Source organism: Lissotriton helveticus, chromosome 3_1 (assembly GCF_964261635.1).
Source record: "Lissotriton helveticus chromosome 3_1, aLisHel1.1, whole genome shotgun sequence".
NCBI classification, from domain to species: Eukaryota; Metazoa; Chordata; class Amphibia; order Caudata; family Salamandridae; genus Lissotriton; species Lissotriton helveticus.
The window spans coordinates 33,493,786-33,511,806 of NC_136061.1; the positions used below are offsets into that span (position 1 = coordinate 33,493,786).

At 51.8% G+C, this 18,021-nt stretch overlaps 1 protein-coding gene across 4 annotated transcripts in view; it reads right to left on the reverse strand.

Annotated features, from left to right (window-relative positions):
• The window catches only part of PTPRN (protein tyrosine phosphatase receptor type N), a 352,125-nt gene that overhangs the window by 40,184 nt on the left and 293,920 nt on the right, over window positions 1–18,021 (reverse strand). For all 4 annotated transcript variants that reach the window (XM_078679171.1, XM_078679173.1, XM_078679172.1 and 1 more), the window contains exon 19: window positions 15,048–15,214. In XM_078679171.1, the coding sequence (XP_078535297.1) occupies window positions 15,048–15,214 (167 nt within the window). The remainder of the gene's footprint in view (window positions 1–15,047; window positions 15,215–18,021) is intronic.

An 18,021-nucleotide genomic window follows, 5' to 3' on the forward strand; every position in this document is an offset into this window, starting at 1 on the left:
TGTACCTTTACCTTTGTGAATCAGGCCCTGAGTGCAAGGGTGACCCCAAAGTCCAGGCTGCAGAGGGGTAGGATGGTGACCCCAAGGGCCAGGTTGCAGAGGGGAAGGACAGTGACCCCAAGCCCAGGCTGCAGAGGGGAAGGACGGTGACCCCAAGGGCAGGCTGCAGAGGGGAAGGGCGGTGACCCCAAGGGCAGGCTGCGGAGGTGAAGGACGGTGACCCCAAGGGCAGGCTGCAGAGGGGAAGGACGGTGACCCCAAGGGCAGGCTGCAGAGGGGAAGGACGGTGACCCCAAGGGCCAGGCTGCAAAGGGGAAGGACGGTGACCCCAAGGGCAGGCTGCAGAGGGGAAGGACGGTGACCCCAAGGGCAGGCTGCAGAGGGGAAGGACGGTGACCCCAAGGACAGGCTGCAGAGGAGAAGGACGGTGACCCCAAGGGCAGGCGGCAGAGGGGAAGGACGGTGACCCCAAGGGCAGGCTGCAGAGGGGAAGGACGGTGACCCCAAGGACAGGCTGCAGAGGGGAAGGACGGTGACCCCAAGGACAGGCTGCAGAGGAGAAGGACGGTGACCCCAAGGGCAGGCTGCAGAGGGAAAGGACGGTGACCCCAAGGACAGGCTGCAGAGGGAAAGGACGGTGACCCCAAGGGCAGGCTGCGGAGGTGAAGGACGGTGACCCCAAGGGCAGGCTGCGAAGGGGAAGGACGGTGACCCCAAGGGCAGGCGGCAGAGGGGAAGGACGGTGACCCCAAGGGCAGGCTGCAGAGGGGAAGGACGGTGACCCGAAGTCCAGGCTGCAGAGGGGAAGGACGGTGATCCCAAGGGCTGGCTGCAGAGGGGAAGGACGGTGACCCCAAGGGCCAGGCTGCAGAGGGGAAGGACGGTGACCCCAAGGGCAGGCTGCAGAGGGGAAGGACGGTGACCCCAAGGGCCAGGCTGCGGAGGGGAAGGACGGTGACCCCAAGGGCCAGGCTGCAGAGGGGAAGGACGGTGACCCCAAGGGCAGGCTGCAGGGGGAAGGACGGTGACCCCAAGGGCCAGGCTGCAGAGGAGAAGGACGGTGACCCCAAGCGCCAGGCTGCGGAGTGGAAGGACGGTGACCCCAAGGGCAGGCTGCAGAGGGGAAGGACGGTGACCTCAAGGGCCAGGCTGCAGAGGGGAAGGACGGTGACCCCCAAGGGCCAGGCTGCGGAGGGGAAGGACGGTGACCCCAAGGGCCAGGCTGCGGAGGGGAAGGACGGTGACCCCAAGGGTAGGCTGCAGAGGTGAAGGACGGTGACCCCAAGGGCCAGGCTGCAGAGGAGAAGGACTGTGACCCCAAGGGCCAGGCTGCAGAGGGGAAGGACGGTGACCCCAAGGGCCAGGCTGCAGAGGGGAAGGACGGTGACCCCAAGGGCCAGGCTGCGGAGGAGAAGGACGGTGACCCCAAGGGCAGGCTGCGGAGGGGAAGGACGGTGACCCCCAAAGGCAGGCTGCAGAGGGGAAGGACGGTGACCCCAAGGGAAGGCTGCGGAGGGGAAGGACAGTGACCCCAAGGGCCAGGCTGCAGAGGGGAAGGACGGTGACCCCAAGGGCCAGGCTGCAGAGGGGAAGGACAGTGACCCCAAGGGCAGGCTGCAGAGGGGAAGGACAGTGACCCCAAGGGCAGGCTGTGATGGGGAAGGACGGTGACCCCAAGGGCAGGCTGGGGAGGGGAAGGAGGTTGACCCCAAGGGCCAGGCTGCGGAGGGGAAGGACGGTGACCCCAAGGGCCAGGCTGCAGAGGGGAAGGACGGTGACCCCAAGGGCAGACTGCGGAGGGGAAGGACGGTGACCCCAAGGACCTTTTGTTTGATACATTCAGACGGTGTCAGAGAAGCAAAGGAGACTGATCTTTAACATATTCCAGTGGTGACTGGAAACTGGAGAGGGACAGGAGTGGTGCCTCGAAGACTCGAGGTGGTGTAGCGCCCATTGGCAACTGAGCTTGCAGGCGCAGGCCGAACTCAAAGGCTCCCACCTTCAATTCCAATGTTTCACCGAAATATATATGATTCCTCTTGGCGCTTGTTGACCCCGCCTTTACTACGAGTGAGTAGAAATGGTCAAATGGACAATTCTTTATTTTCTTCACAAGATACAGCTTTCTTCATATTATTTCTGACCCAACAATTGCTCCCTAACTTATGAGCATTATAATTCATCCTACCAACTCATGAGTAGTAACGTTACACTCATAAATCCTGTCGCAGGAGGCTCCACCCTCTAACGATAGGGAGTGGAAACTTAGGTAATGCTATATTTGGAATGATGACATGACCATTCTGGGCAGCTTTCGGCCGGAGCCTTGGAAACCCCAATAACTTACCCTACAGCCCTAGTCTCCCCACCAGCTTACTGCTGCAACCATAGTAACCCAGAATTGTCCTGTACAATTGACACTCCTGGGAGTAGCCGCGTGCTTTATAAATACCAAATTAACATAACATAACATAACAACATTCTTCTCCCCAGCAGCTGCCTGCAAGAGTGTTTGGCACCCCAGCTGTTCACTGTAGAGCTCTGGTCACCCCAGCTGTTTTCCTCCAGGGCCGGTCACTCACATGTTTGACCATCTGTATTTTGGAGTGTACCAGTCCAGGGTTCATCGTGGTGCAGGACGCCGCAGAATTGGAATCCCAGTCCGGCACGACGCTTCCGGTGTCTCTCCAGTCGCTGAAGACGTACTCCCATCATGCTCCGTGCAGCAGGGACACCTGTCAATGATCACTTTTGTGACTATGCAACTGGACCAAGATTACTAGCTGCAAACCACAAAAATGACACTGGCAGCTGTGGGAAGAGGAGCGAGTCCACCAAGAGAGGCACCAGAAGATGAGAGAGACCAGGAACCAAAGATACTGGGGAGGTGTGAGCCCCCCTCAGAGTGCCAGAGGAGAGAGGATCACAGGCAAACACATCTGGACAAAGAGACCCCTTAAGGAAGAGTTACAGAGGAGATAGAGGCTCACAGGCAAGCACATCTGGACAAAGAGACCCCTTAAGGAAGAGTTACAGAGGAGAGAGAGGCTCACAGGCAAGCACATCTGGACAAAGAGACCCCTTAAGGAAGAGTTACAGAGGAGAGAGAGGCTCACAGGCAAGCACATCTGGGCAAAGAGAACCTTCAGGAAGAGTTACAGAGGAGAGAGAGGCTCACAGGCAAGCACATCTGGACAAAGAGGCCACTTAAGAAAGAGTTACAGAGGAGAGAGAGGCTCACAGGCAAGCACATCTGGACAAAGAGACCACTTAAGGAAGAGTTACAGAGAAGATAGAGGCTCACAGTCAAGCACATCTGGACAAAGAGACCCCTTAAGAAAGAGTTACAGAGGAGAGAGAGGCTCACAGGCAAGCACATCTGGACAAAGAGACCCCTTAAGAAAGAGTTACAGAGGAGAGAGAGGCTCACAGGCAAGCACATCTGGACAAAGAGAACCTTCAGGAAGAGTTACAGAGGAGGGAGAGGCTCACAGGCAAGCACATCTGGACAAAGAGGCCACTTAAGAAAGAGTTACAGAGGAGAGAGAGGCTCACAGGCAAGCACATCTGGACAAAGAGAACCTTCAGGAAGAGTTACAGAGGAGAGAGAGGCTAACAGGCAAGCACATCTGGACAAAGAGACCCCTTAAGGAAGAGTTACAGAGGAGAGAGAGGCTCACAGGCAAGCACATCTGGGCAAAGAGAACCTTCAGGAAGAGTTACAGAGGAGAGAGAGGCTCACAGGCAAGCACATCTGGACAAAGAGGCCACTTAAGAAAGAGTTACAGAGGAGAGAGAGGCTCACAGGCAAGCACATCTGGACAAAGAGACCCCTTAAGAAAGAGTTACAGGGGAGAGAGAGGCTCACAGGCAAGCACATCTGGACAAAGAGAACCTTCAGGAAGAGTTACAGAGGAGAGAGAGGCTCACAGGCAAGCACATCTGGACAAAGAGGCCACTTAAGAAAGAGTTACAGAGGAGAGAGAGGCTCACAGGCAAGCACATCTGGACAAAGAGAACCTTCAGGAAGAGTTACAGAGGAGAGAGAGGCTCACAGGCAAGCACATCTGGACAAAGAGACCCCTTAAGGAAGAGTTACAGAGGAGAGAGAGGCTCACAGGCAAGCACATCTGGACAAAGAGAACCTTCAAGAAGAGTTACAGAGGAGAGAGAGGCTCACAGGCAAGCACATCTGGACAAAGAGGCCACTTAAGAAAGAGTTACAGAGGAGAGAGAGGCTCACAAGCAAGCACATCTGGACAAAGAGACCCCTTAAGAAAGAGTTACAGGGGAGAGAGAGGCTCACAGGCAAGCACATCTGGACAAAGAGGCCACTTAAGAAAGAGTTACAGAGGAGAGAGAGGCTCACAGGCAAGCACATCTGGACAAAGAGGCCACTTAAGAAAGAGTTACAGAGGAGAGAGAGGCTCACAGGCAAGCACATCTGGACAAAGAGAACCTTCAGGAAGAGTTACAGAGGAGAGAGAGGCTAACAGGCAAGCACATCTGGACAAAGAGGCCACTTAAGAAAGAGTTACAGAGGAGAGAGAGGCTCACAGGCAAGCACATCTGGACAAAGAGACCCCTTAAGAAAGAGTTACAGGAGAGAGAGAGGCTCACAGGCAAGCACATCTGGACAAAGAGACCCCTTAAGGAAGAGTTACAGAGGATAGAGAGGCTCACAGGCAAGCACAGCTGGACAAATAGGACCTTCAGGAAGAGTTACAGGGGAGAGAGAGGCTCACAGGCAAGCACATCTGGACAAAGAGACCCCTTAAGGAAGAGTTACAGAGGATAGAGAGGCTCACAGGCAAGCACAGCTGGACAAATAGGACCTTCAGGAAGAGTTACAGGGGAGAGAGAGGCTCACAGGCAAATACATCTGGACAAAGAGACCCCTCAAGGAAGAGTTACAGAGGAGAGAGAGGCTCACAGGCAAGCACATCTGGGCAAAGAGAACCTTCAGGAAGAGTTACAGAGGAGAGAGAGGCTCACAGGCAAGCACATCTGGACAAAGAGGCCACTTAAGAAAGAGTTACAGAGGAGAGAGAGGCTCACAGGCAAGCACATCTGGACAAAGAGACCCCTTAAGGAAGAGTTACAGAGGATAGAGAGGCTCACAGGCAAGCACAGCTGGACAAATAGGACCTTCAGGAAGAGTTACAGGGGAGAGAGAGGCTCACAGGCAAGCACATCTGGACAAAGAGACCCCTTAAGGAAGAGTTACAGAGGATAGAGAGGCTCACAGGCAAGCACAGCTGGACAAATAGGACTTTCAGGAAGAGTTACAGGGGAGAGAGAGGCTCACAGGCAAGCACATCTGGACAAAGAGACCCCTTAAGGAAGAGTTACAGAGGATAGAGAGGCTCACAGGCAAGCACAGCTGGACAAATAGGACCTTAAGGAAGAGTTACAGGGGAGAGAGAGGCTCACAGGCAAATACATCTGGACAAAGAGAACCTTCAGGAATAATTATAGAGGGGAGAGAGGCTCATAGGCAAACGCATCTGAACAAAGAGAGCCTTCAGCTTGAGTTACAGAGGAGAGAGAGGCTCACAGCCAAAAACATCTGGACAAAGAGACCCCTTAAGGAAGAGTTACAGGAGAGAGAGAGGCTCACAGGCAAGCACATCTGGACAAAGAGACCCCTTAAGGAAGAGTTACAGAGGATAGAGAGGCTCACAGGCAAGCACATCTGGGCAAAGAGAACCTTCAGGAAGAGTTACAGAGGAGAGAGAGGCTCACAGGCAAGCACATCTGGACAAAGAGACCACTTAAGAAAGAGTTACAGAAGAGAGAGAGGCTCACAGGCAAGCACATCTGGACAAAGAGACCCCTTAAGGAAGAGTTACAGAGGATAGAGAGGCTCACAGGCAAGCACATCTGGGCAAAGAGAACCTTCAGGAAGAGTTACAGAGGAGAGAGAGGCTCACAGGCAAGCACATCTGGACAAAGAGGCCACTTAAGAAAGAGTTACAGAGGAGAGAGAGGCTCACAGGCAAGCACATCTGGACAAAGAGAACCTTCAGGAAGAGTTACAGAGGAGAGAGAGGCTCACAGGCAAGCACATCTGGACAAAGAGACCCCTTAAGGAAGAGTTACAGAGGAGAGAGAGGCTCACAGGCAAGCACATCTGGACAAAGAGAACCTTCAGGAAGAGTTACAGAGGAGAGAGAGGCTCACAGGCAAGCACATCTGGACAAAGAGGCCACTTAAGAAAGAGTTACAGAGGAGAGAGAGGCTCACAGGCAAGCACATCTGGACAAAGAGACCCCTTAAGAAAGAGTTACAGGGGAGAGAGAGGCTCACAGGCAAGCACATCTGGACAAAGAGGCCACTTAAGAAAGAGTTACAGAGGAGAGAGAGGCTCACAGGCAAGCACATCTGGACAAAGAGGCCACTTAAGAAAGAGTTACAGAGGAGAGAGAGGCTCACAGGCAAGCACATCTGGACAAAGAGAACCTTCAGGAAGAGTTACAGAGGAGAGAGAGGCTAACAGGCAAGCACATCTGGACAAAGAGGCCACTTAAGAAAGAGTTACAGAGGAGAGAGAGGCTCACAGGCAAGCACATCTGGACAAAGAGACCCCTTAAGAAAGAGTTACAGGAGAGAGAGAGGCTCACAGGCAAGCACATCTGGACAAAGAGACCCCTTAAGGAAGAGTTACAGAGGATAGAGAGGCTCACAGGCAAGCACAGCTGGACAAATAGGACCTTCAGGAAGAGTTACAGGGGAGAGAGAGGCTCACAGGCAAGCACATCTGGACAAAGAGACCCCTTAAGGAAGAGTTACAGAGGATAGAGAGGCTCACAGGCAAGCACATCTGGACAAAGAGCCCCCTTAAGGAAGAGTTACAGAGGATAGAGAGGCTCACAGGCAAGCACATCTGGACAAAGAGACCCCTTAAGGAAGAGTTACAGAGGATAGAGAGGCTCACAGGCAAGCACATCTGGACAAAGAGACCCCTTAAGGAAGAGTTACAGAGGATAGAGAGGCTCACAGGCAAGCACAGCTGGACAAATAGGACCTTCAGGAAGAGTTACAGAGGATAGAGAGGCTCACAGGCAAGCACATCTGGACAAAGAGGCCACTTAAGAAAGAGTTACAGAGGAGAGAGAGGCTCACAGGCAAGCACATCTGGACAAAGAGAACCTTCAGGAAGAGTTACAGAGGAGAGAGAGGCTCACAGGCAAGCACATCTGGACAAAGAGACCCCTTAAGGAAGAGTTACAGAGGATAGAGAGGCTCACAGGCAAGCACAGCTGGACAAATAGGACCTTCAGGAAGAGTTACAGAGGATAGAGAGGCTCACAGGCAAGCACATCTGGACAAAGAGGCCACTTAAGAAAGAGTTACAGAGGAGAGAGAGGCTCACAGGCAAGCACATCTGGACAAAGAGACCACTTAAGGAAGAGTTACAGAGAAGATAGAGGTTCACAGTCAAGCACATCTGGACAAAGAGACCCCTTAAGAAAGAGTTACAGAGGAGAGAGAGGCTCACAGGCAAGCACATCTGGACAAAGAGACCCCTTAAGAAAGAGTTACAGAGGAGAGAGAGGCTCACAGGCAAGCACATCTGGACAAAGAGAACCTTCAGGAAGAGTTACAGAGGAGGGAGAGGCTCACAGGCAAGCACATCTGGACAAAGAGGCCACTTAAGAAAGAGTTACAGAGGAGAGAGAGGCTCACAGGCAAGCACATCTGGACAAAGAGAACCTTCAGGAAGAGTTACAGAGGAGAGAGAGGCTCACAGGCAAGCACATCTGGACAAAGAGACCCCTTAAGGAAGAGTTACAGAGGAGAGAGAGGCTCACAGGCAAGCACATCTGGGCAAAGAGAACCTTCAGGAAGAGTTACAGAGGAGAGAGAGGCTCACAGGCAAGCACATCTGGACAAAGAGGCCACTTAAGAAAGAGTTACAGAGGAGAGAGAGGCTCACAGGCAAGCACATCTGGACAAAGAGACCCCTTAAGAAAGAGTTACAGGGGAGAGAGAGGCTCACAGGCAAGCACATCTGGACAAAGAGAACCTTCAGGAAGAGTTACAGAGGAGAGAGAGGCTCACAGGCAAGCACATCTGGACAAAGAGGCCACTTAAGAAAGAGTTACAGAGGAGAGAGAGGCTCACAGGCAAGCACATCTGGACAAAGAGAACCTTCAGGAAGAGTTACAGAGGAGAGAGAGGCTCACAGGCAAGCACATCTGGACAAAGAGACCCCTTAAGGAAGAGTTACAGAGGAGAGAGAGGCTCACAGGCAAGCACATCTGGACAAAGAGAACCTTCAGGAAGAGTTACAGAGGAGAGAGAGGCTCACAGGCAAGCACATCTGGACAAAGAGGCCACTTAAGAAAGAGTTACAGAGGAGAGAGAGGCTCACAGGCAAGCACATCTGGACAAAGAGACCCCTTAAGAAAGAGTTACAGGGGAGAGAGAGGCTCACAGGCAAGCACATCTGGACAAAGAGGCCACTTAAGAAAGAGTTACAGAGGAGAGAGAGGCTCACAGGCAAGCACATCTGGACAAAGAGGCCACTTAAGAAAGAGTTACAGAGGAGAGAGAGGCTCACAGGCAAGCACATCTGGACAAAGAGAACCTTCAGGAAGAGTTACAGAGGAGGGAGAGGCTCACAGGCAAGCACATCTGGACAAAGAGGCCACTTAAGAAAGAGTTACAGAGGAGAGAGAGGCTCACAGGCAAGCACATCTGGACAAAGAGAACCTTCAGGAAGAGTTACAGAGGAGAGAGAGGCTCACAGGCAAGCACATCTGGACAAAGAGACCCCTTAAGGAAGAGTTACAGAGGAGAGAGAGGCTCACAGGCAAGCACATCTGGGCAAAGAGAACCTTCAGGAAGAGTTACAGAGGAGAGAGAGGCTCACAGGCAAGCACATCTGGACAAAGAGGCCACTTAAGAAAGAGTTACAGAGGAGAGAGAGGCTCACAGGCAAGCACATCTGGACAAAGAGACCCCTTAAGAAAGAGTTACAGGGGAGAGAGAGGCTCACAGGCAAGCACATCTGGACAAAGAGAACCTTCAGGAAGAGTTACAGAGGAGAGAGAGGCTCACAGGCAAGCACATCTGGACAAAGAGGCCACTTAAGAAAGAGTTACAGAGGAGAGAGAGGCTCACAGGCAAGCACATCTGGACAAAGAGAACCTTCAGGAAGAGTTACAGAGGAGAGAGAGGCTCACAGGCAAGCACATCTGGACAAAGAGACCCCTTAAGGAAGAGTTACAGAGGAGAGAGAGGCTCACAGGCAAGCACATCTGGACAAAGAGAACCTTCAGGAAGAGTTACAGAGGAGAGAGAGGCTCACAGGCAAGCACATCTGGACAAAGAGGCCACTTAAGAAAGAGTTACAGAGGAGAGAGAGGCTCACAGGCAAGCACATCTGGACAAAGAGACCCCTTAAGAAAGAGTTACAGGGGAGAGAGAGGCTCACAGGCAAGCACATCTGGACAAAGAGGCCACTTAAGAAAGAGTTACAGAGGAGAGAGAGGCTCACAGGCAAGCACATCTGGACAAAGAGGCCACTTAAGAAAGAGTTACAGAGGAGAGAGAGGCTCACAGGCAAGCACATCTGGACAAAGAGAACCTTCAGGAAGAGTTACAGAGGAGAGAGAGGCTAACAGGCAAGCACATCTGGACAAAGAGGCCACTTAAGAAAGAGTTACAGAGGAGAGAGAGGCTCACAGGCAAGCACATCTGGACAAAGAGACCCCTTAAGAAAGAGTTACAGGAGAGAGAGAGGCTCACAGGCAAGCACATCTGGACAAAGAGACCCCTTAAGGAAGAGTTACAGAGGATAGAGAGGCTCACAGGCAAGCACAGCTGGACAAATAGGACCTTCAGGAAGAGTTACAGGGGAGAGAGAGGCTCACAGGCAAGCACATCTGGACAAAGAGACCCCTTAAGGAAGAGTTACAGAGGATAGAGAGGCTCACAGGCAAGCACAGCTGGACAAATAGGACCTTCAGTAAGAGTTACAGGGGAGAGAGAGGCTCACAGGCAAATACATCTGGACAAAGAGACCCCTTAAGGAAGAGTTACAGAGGAGAGAGAGGCTCACAGGCAAGCAAATCTGGGCAAAGAGAACCTTCAGGAAGAGTTACAGAGGAGAGAGAGGCTCACAGGCAAGCACATCTGGACAAAGAGGCCACTTAAGAAAGAGTTACAGAGGAGAGAGAGGCTCACAGGCAAGCACATCTGGACAAAGAGACCCCTTAAGGAAGAGTTACAGAGGATAGAGAGGCTCACAGGCAAGCACAGCTGGACAAATAGGACCTTCAGGAAGAGTTACAGGGGAGAGAGAGGCTCACAGGCAAGCACATCTGGACAAAGAGACCCCTTAAGGAAGAGTTACAGAGGATAGAGAGGCTCACAGGCAAGCACATCTGGACAAAGAGAACCTTCAGGAAGAGTTACAGAGGAGAGAGAGGCTAACAGGCAAGCACAGCTGGACAAATAGGACCTTCAGGAAGAGTTACAGGGGAGAGAGAGGCTCACAGGCAAGCACATCTGGACAAAGAGACCCCTTAAGGAAGAGTTACAGAGGATAGAGAGGCTCACAGGCAAGCACAGCTGGACAAATAGGACCTTAAGGAAGAGTTACAGGGGAGAGAGAGGCTCACAGGCAAATACATCTGGACAAAGAGAACCTTCAGGAATAATTATAGAGGGGAGAGAGGCTCATAGGCAAACGCATCTGAACAAAGAGAGCCTTCAGCTTGAGTTACAGAGGAGAGAGAGGCTCACAGCCAAAAACATCTGGACAAAGAGACCCCTTAAGGAAGAGTTACAGGAGAGAGAGAGGCTCACAGGCAAGCACATCTGGACAAAGAGACCCCTTAAGGAAGAGTTACAGAGGATAGAGAGGCTCACAGGCAAGCACATCTGGGCAAAGAGAACCTTCAGGAAGAGTTACAGAGGAGAGAGAGGCTCACAGGCAAGCACATCTGGACAAAGAGGCCACTTAAGAAAGAGTTACAGAAGAGAGAGAGGCTCACAGGCAAGCACATCTGGACAAAGAGACCCCTTAAGGAAGAGTTACAGAGGATAGAGAGGCTCACAGGCAAGCACATCTGGGCAAAGAGAACCTTCAGGAAGAGTTACAGAGGAGAGAGAGGCTCACAGGCAAGCACATCTGGACAAAGAGGCCACTTAAGAAAGAGTTACAGAGGAGAGAGAGGCTCACAGGCAAGCACATCTGGACAAAGAGAACCTTCAGGAAGAGTTACAGAGGAGAGAGAGGCTCACAGGCAAGCACATCTGGACAAAGAGACCCCTTAAGGAAGAGTTACAGAGGAGAGAGAGGCTCACAGGCAAGCACATCTGGACAAAGAGAACCTTCAGGAAGAGTTACAGAGGAGAGAGAGGCTCACAGGCAAGCACATCTGGACAAAGAGGCCACTTAAGAAAGAGTTACAGAGGAGAGAGAGGCTCACAGGCAAGCACATCTGGACAAAGAGACCCCTTAAGAAAGAGTTACAGGGGAGAGAGAGGCTCACAGGCAAGCACATCTGGACAAAGAGGCCACTTAAGAAAGAGTTACAGAGGAGAGAGAGGCTCACAGGCAAGCACATCTGGACAAAGAGGCCACTTAAGAAAGAGTTACAGAGGAGAGAGAGGCTCACAGGCAAGCACATCTGGACAAAGAGAACCTTCAGGAAGAGTTACAGAGGAGAGAGAGGCTAACAGGCAAGCACATCTGGACAAAGAGGCCACTTAAGAAAGAGTTACAGAGGAGAGAGAGGCTCACAGGCAAGCACATCTGGACAAAGAGACCCCTTAAGAAAGAGTTACAGGAGAGAGAGAGGCTCACAGGCAAGCACATCTGGACAAAGAGACCCCTTAAGGAAGAGTTACAGAGGATAGAGAGGCTCACAGGCAAGCACAGCTGGACAAATAGGACCTTCAGGAAGAGTTACAGGGGAGAGAGAGGCTCACAGGCAAGCACATCTGGACAAAGAGACCCCTTAAGGAAGAGTTACAGAGGATAGAGAGGCTCACAGGCAAGCACATCTGGACAAAGAGCCCCCTTAAGGAAGAGTTACAGAGGATAGAGAGGCTCACAGGCAAGCACATCTGGACAAAGAGACCCCTTAAGGAAGAGTTACAGAGGATAGAGAGGCTCACAGGCAAGCACATCTGGACAAAGAGACCCCTTAAGGAAGAGTTACAGAGGATAGAGAGGCTCACAGGCAAGCACATCTGGACAAAGAGGCCACTTAAGAAAGAGTTACAGAGGAGAGAGAGGCTCACAGGCAAGCACATCTGGACAAAGAGAACCTTCAGGAAGAGTTACAGAGGAGAGAGAGGCTCACAGGCAAGCACATCTGGACAAAGAGACCCCTTAAGGAAGAGTTACAGAGGATAGAGAGGCTCACAGGCAAGCACAGCTGGACAAATAGGACCTTCAGGAAGAGTTACAGAGGATAGAGAGGCTCACAGGCAAGCACATCTGGACAAAGAGACCCCTTAAGGAAGAGTTACAGAGGATAGAGAGGCTCACAGGCAAGCACAGCTGGACAAATAGGACCTTCAGGAAGAGTTACAGAGGATAGGGAGGCTCACAGGCAAACACAGCTGGACAAAGAGAACGTTCAGGAAGGGTTACAGTGAAGAAAGAGATTTACAGGCATATTAAAGGGACAAAGAGAGCCTAGGGACACATTAACGAAAAGACACATAAAGGAAAATATATGAAAGAAAAAACAGACCCATGGCAGAGATATAGGGTAAAGAAAGACAAAAAAAACATATGCAAATACCCGTGAACCAGGACAACCATCCGGCAACCCACTGAGCAAAAGTAAAGAGGACAGAACAACTCACAGGAAGAAAGAGTTCCTCTGGCTCTAAATACAAAAGAGAGACACATACAGAGGAGGCATGCAAGCACAGCTACAGAGGCGGTATAGAGAGAGCACCAGATGACAGACAGTGCCAGAGAGGAAGATAGAGCTATGAACAAGAGAAGATAGAGAGAGGGGAGGAATCCCACAGCGAGACGTACAGAACAGAACTACTAACAGGCAGAGACTGATTGAAAGAAATGAGAGCCGCAAAGACATTAATACAAAGATAAAATCAAAAATCTATCCATCTGTTCTTGCTGGGTTTTTATACATCTCAGTTCTCACCCTGTCATTCTGTCTTGGCAATTTCTTACTCCTTCAGACATGCCACTAACTTAAAATGTAAAAAAAGAAAAAAGAAAAACTGCAGCAGACCCACTTAGATTCCTCCTTTCCTGCTAAGTTCCATTTGGTTTCTCTTCTCGCCAAACTTCTCACCCTGCTTAAGGAAGCAATTTCCAATAATTCTCACACTATCTGGACTCTAAGGGCCTGATTCATATGTTGGCGGTACGCATACTCCGTAGCAATGATGGCGGAGTATTCTCACCGACAACATAACGGTCCCCGGATGAATTTATATTTGGGGGAACCACAGTTTGGCAACGGCAGAGACTACTCTGTCTCTGCTGTGGCCAAACATCTCCAACCGCCCGATGGAGTACGGGTAGTCGGAGAGATGGCTATATGTCCGTCTGCCCAATTTAGATGGGTGGACATATAGCTGTTTTTTCTGCCCATCACCTCAAGGAAAACCCGGGGGTAGGGGCAGTAAAAAACAAAAAATCCCCCCTTGCCATGGGAGAAAACACTTTGGGGTTTTGTTTTTAAAAATAAAATACGTTTAGAAACTTTGCCGTAGGGCTCCGCCAAGTGTGACAGAGCCATACAGTAAAATCCCATTAGAATGTCAGGAACCACCTTGATGGCGGTTCCTGACAATAGGCAAAATGACTGTCGGGTTGAAGGACATTTCAAAATTTGGCAGGTGGGTACTCCAACAGGGCGATGGAGTAGTTTACTCCGTCGCCCTGATGGAGTACAATCTGTCCTACTAATCAAAAGAAGGAGTGATCCCAACAGTCAAGCAAGGAATATGAGAGAAGCAAAAAGAAAAACAATTATTCTTTTTATGAAGAACACTCACTCACCAACCATGTTGGTGAAATGCTTCATCATCGGGTTCCCACCCGAGCAGCCGAATGCCACTCGGTGCGCTTCGATGCCTGATTTCAGAGGAGCAGGTTGATGTTTACGTGATAAAGTGTAAGTGCGTGGAAGAAAAGGTGAATAAAATTGTCTCTTTTGTTTCCTGTAGTTTATATCATGGAGCAATAAGACAAGGTTAAAAACAGAAGGGGATGCCCTCACAGGTTAAAAATGGCCTGTGACATTTGCAAAGTGTCAATAGTGAAAGGAATCACGGTCTACATGTTTCAGCCTCAATATGTCAGTGCAAGGCTTTCATCAGGACCCCAACAGTGACACGAGGGGTGTGCACTCGCGAAGGTGCACCCGTCTCAGAGTCACACACAGACCACCGCCTACTCACGGTACTCCTTTCAGCGTTCTGTGAAAGGTGCAATCATATATATCACCCAATTTAATCAGAACCCATGGAAACCGTGGGGGCGTCCGCTATAGCCACACCTTCGGCAAGCTGGTACGCCTGCCTGCCTACCTATACACCTTCCAACATGGAATCCCGAGGATCCTTCACCTTTCACAGAACGCTGAAAGTAGTACCATAAGTAGGCGATCATTTTCAAGCATAGCTTGAAGGCTGGTAACTCACGTTGCAGAGACAAACGGCACCCTGAATATCACGGTCTCACTGACTAGCAGAGTCATGTCTCAGGATTAAAGGCGGGTAAACCTGAAACTGAAAGCATACAAACGTTACAATGAAAATTATTTCATATTTTTCTTTGTTGAATTATTTTCTTCAAAAAGCATTTCACGTATGAACTGATTGGCAGCCTTTGCAGAGTCTGCAATGCTTGCATAGTTTGAGACAAAACTCTGCAGAAGGAATCCTTGCAGATCCCTACTTCAGAACCTCCACATTGTACCCAGGCAGCAGTGATGTACAGCAGTACCTCTCGCTTCTAAGTATCTGTAGCACATGCTTCTGCCTGAGTAAGGATGGGCCACCACGGCACCTCCTACCGCTGTCTTGGAATGGCTCACCTGCGGAAGTCCAGGAGTGGTCGCGTGGTGGTCGGGATGCTCTCGGCCGGCCAGCTCAGGAAGTGGAACTGTGTGAGGGTGCGCGTCTCCTGCGACTGCACGTTCTTCAGATAGAAGCTACGCACTAGGAAGTCCTCGCACCAGATGTGTTCGGACACCAGGTTCACCTAAAAAGAAACCGTGAGAATGTGAGTGTTGGACTTGGCCTTTCTGGCAGGTTCACCCCTGAACTTTTTGCATTGAACTCGGAGATAAGTATAGTGATTTCTGGTCTTTGTGCACTTTAGCACTGTGGCGCAGTGTAAAGTGCGTGCGCTCTCTGAGTACGTGTGTGAGATTGGCCTGCCCTCCCATAGGAATGCATGGGGGATATGTGTGTCCATGAAAGTGCCTGATGTGTGGGGAGTGCAGGGTTGAGTTTGGTATGTGCGGACTCGTGTGATTAAATGCTGCGCGATGATGTGCGTGGATTTATTGTGTCTAGTGTGGAAGTGCCACTTCTAGAAGTTGGCCTGTCGGTGCAGTGAATGTGATTTGACTGTCTGGCTTGTGATTGGCTGGAGCTGGCTGGTCTGCCTGGCTCCAGGAGTCAGGATGGGTCTGCCCCGGTGGGGAATGGAGAGATCTGCATGTTGATGGCAGAGTGGAGTGCACCTGGGACCTGAATAGGGCTGGGCCTTCCTTCTACAATGCTGCCTCCGCCCCCTGTGGTGCGACTGATGTCTCTAGCCTGTCCTGTGAATGGGGAGAGGGGCTGAGCACAACAGAGTGCTCCAGAACCAGCTGCGTCTGGTTTTCCCCCACCCTGCACCCTTGAGACAAAGGAATTGTGTGTATAAAAAGAGGCTGTGACCTCATATACAATATTATTGTGCTCAACTTGAATCTACCATTGGCGTGCTGCTGCTGGGGCCAGGGGTAGGCTTGCCTCCCTGGGCCCTGCCCAGTCCCTGAATGCCCTGGATGCTGGAGGATTTCTTTGGGACCCTTCTACTTTTTGATTCCTGAAAGAGGGGGCCTTGCTGATGGTGGGGCCCAGGAGGGACCGCCATGGGGACTGTCTCCTTGCTGGAGTGCCCTGTGTGCTGGCCCTTGGGACGTACATTGTCCCCCCTGCTTCCTAAAAGGCTTCTGGACTTTTGCCTGCCAGCGCCAGGAAAGCGCTGGCCTCCCCTCGAAAATAGCGCATTGCGCCACTGGTGCGGCGATCCCTTTCTCGAGGGATTCCCCGGCGTGGGGATCCCCCTTTTGCTCATTTTTGGCGCGAGTGCCCACCTCGCATCTTTGCCGTACTTTGAGATCCGTGGCGGGTGCCCACCCCACCAGGGACCTGGTGCCGATTGTTTTGCCCCAAGCGGGTGCCCACCCTGCTTATTTTGTGCTAGTGAGGGTGCCTACCCCTCGTTTTGCCCCCGAGAGATCACCGCCGCGGGCGAAACCGGAAGTCAGGCAGCATTGCTCCTGACTGTAGGTGGGACTTCCGGGTTGTCAGAGGAAGTCCCGCCCGCCGCTGCGCTGGGATTGGCTGATGCCCGGCAGGTAGAGGAGACTGCTGCCCGGAGCCACGAAGGCTACACACACTAATTCCTGGTCCCGGGATGGGGGACCGGGTGAAGACCGGGCGAAGCGGGCGCATTGTGAAGGCGGGGCCCCCATGAGGAGAGAAAACTCCGCAAAGCGCTACCACAGCCCGAGGAAGAGAGAGCCTCCCCCACGCCAAGCCGGTAAGTGAAGCCAGCAAGGGGGAAGGTAAAAGGGAAGCACCATGCCGGTGCCTCCCTCCAGGGCAGCCCTGCTTGATAGAGGGTGCCCCAAAGAGACACCCTCTCCCCCGTGGAACCCAGAGTTTGGGCGGCCCCAGATGGCAGTGGGCCGCCCCACCGTTGCCCGGGTGCATGGAGGCTAGAAGGGGCGTCGGGGCACTTTGCCGGTGCCCACCCCCCCTGGTTGTGCTAACTTCATCCTGGGGGCATTTCTGGAGGTAGAGCGGCCCCAGTTGGCAGTGGGCCGCTCCCCCAGTGTGGCAGCAAGTTTAATTCAGAGCCCCGTGGCTCCCATCTGATACGGGGGCATTTCTTGGCCATTCAGAGCCCCGTGGCTCCAACATTGGTGGCCGCCTTTTAGTCCAGAGCCCACGAGGCTCCAACGCGGGCATTTTGGTATAGAGCCCACGAGGCTGCCACGTTGTTTTTGGGCACTGTTAGGTTATTAGAGCTCAGAGGAGAGCCGTAAGGCACGCTGGTGCCAGGCTCAGTTCCAGCTGCCCAGCACTTAGTGGGCAGCTGCATCGTTTAGGCCCTTTCGCATTCTTTCTTGGCTGCCTCCAGACATTCTGGACATTGGGCCTTTGAGCCGCTGAGAGGCCAAGTTGGCCTAGGGTCAGTTTCGTGATCTTCTGCGCAAATGTGATACCTTTTTGCCTATACCTCTAAATGTGTGTTTATGCTTAGGAGGTTGTTTTTCCTAGTATAGTTATGCTAGTGAGTTCATGTTTCCCTGCGTAATATATGCCTAAGGTGTTTAGGATTGCGTAGGGTGTACTTACCTTTTACCAGTGGTTACTGGTTGTGTGCTACATTTGCTATTTGGTGCTACAATTATTCTATGTTCTAAGTGCTATTCCTACAAAGTGCTAGTTCTACCAAGTGCTTATTCCTGACAGTGGTCCTTGTGGCCCTGTCCGATGTATATAATCCCCTGTAAATTCCGCCCGTGCCAGCGGCACAGTGTAAATTGTGTGTTTATTATCTAATGTGTTTGGTATAATACAAAGGCTATTTTTATATATAACCTTGTGTGAAGTTTCCTTTGTGGTGGGCCTTGGGTGTTGTTGCTGGGTGCGCGCGCAAAAGCTTCATACATCGCCTCCGGAATAAGCCTGACTGCTCGTGCCAAGCTACCAAGGGGGTGAGCAGGGGTTATCTTGGCATGTGACTCCCTTGCCCTGACTCGAGTGGTGGTTTCTGCCTGGCTT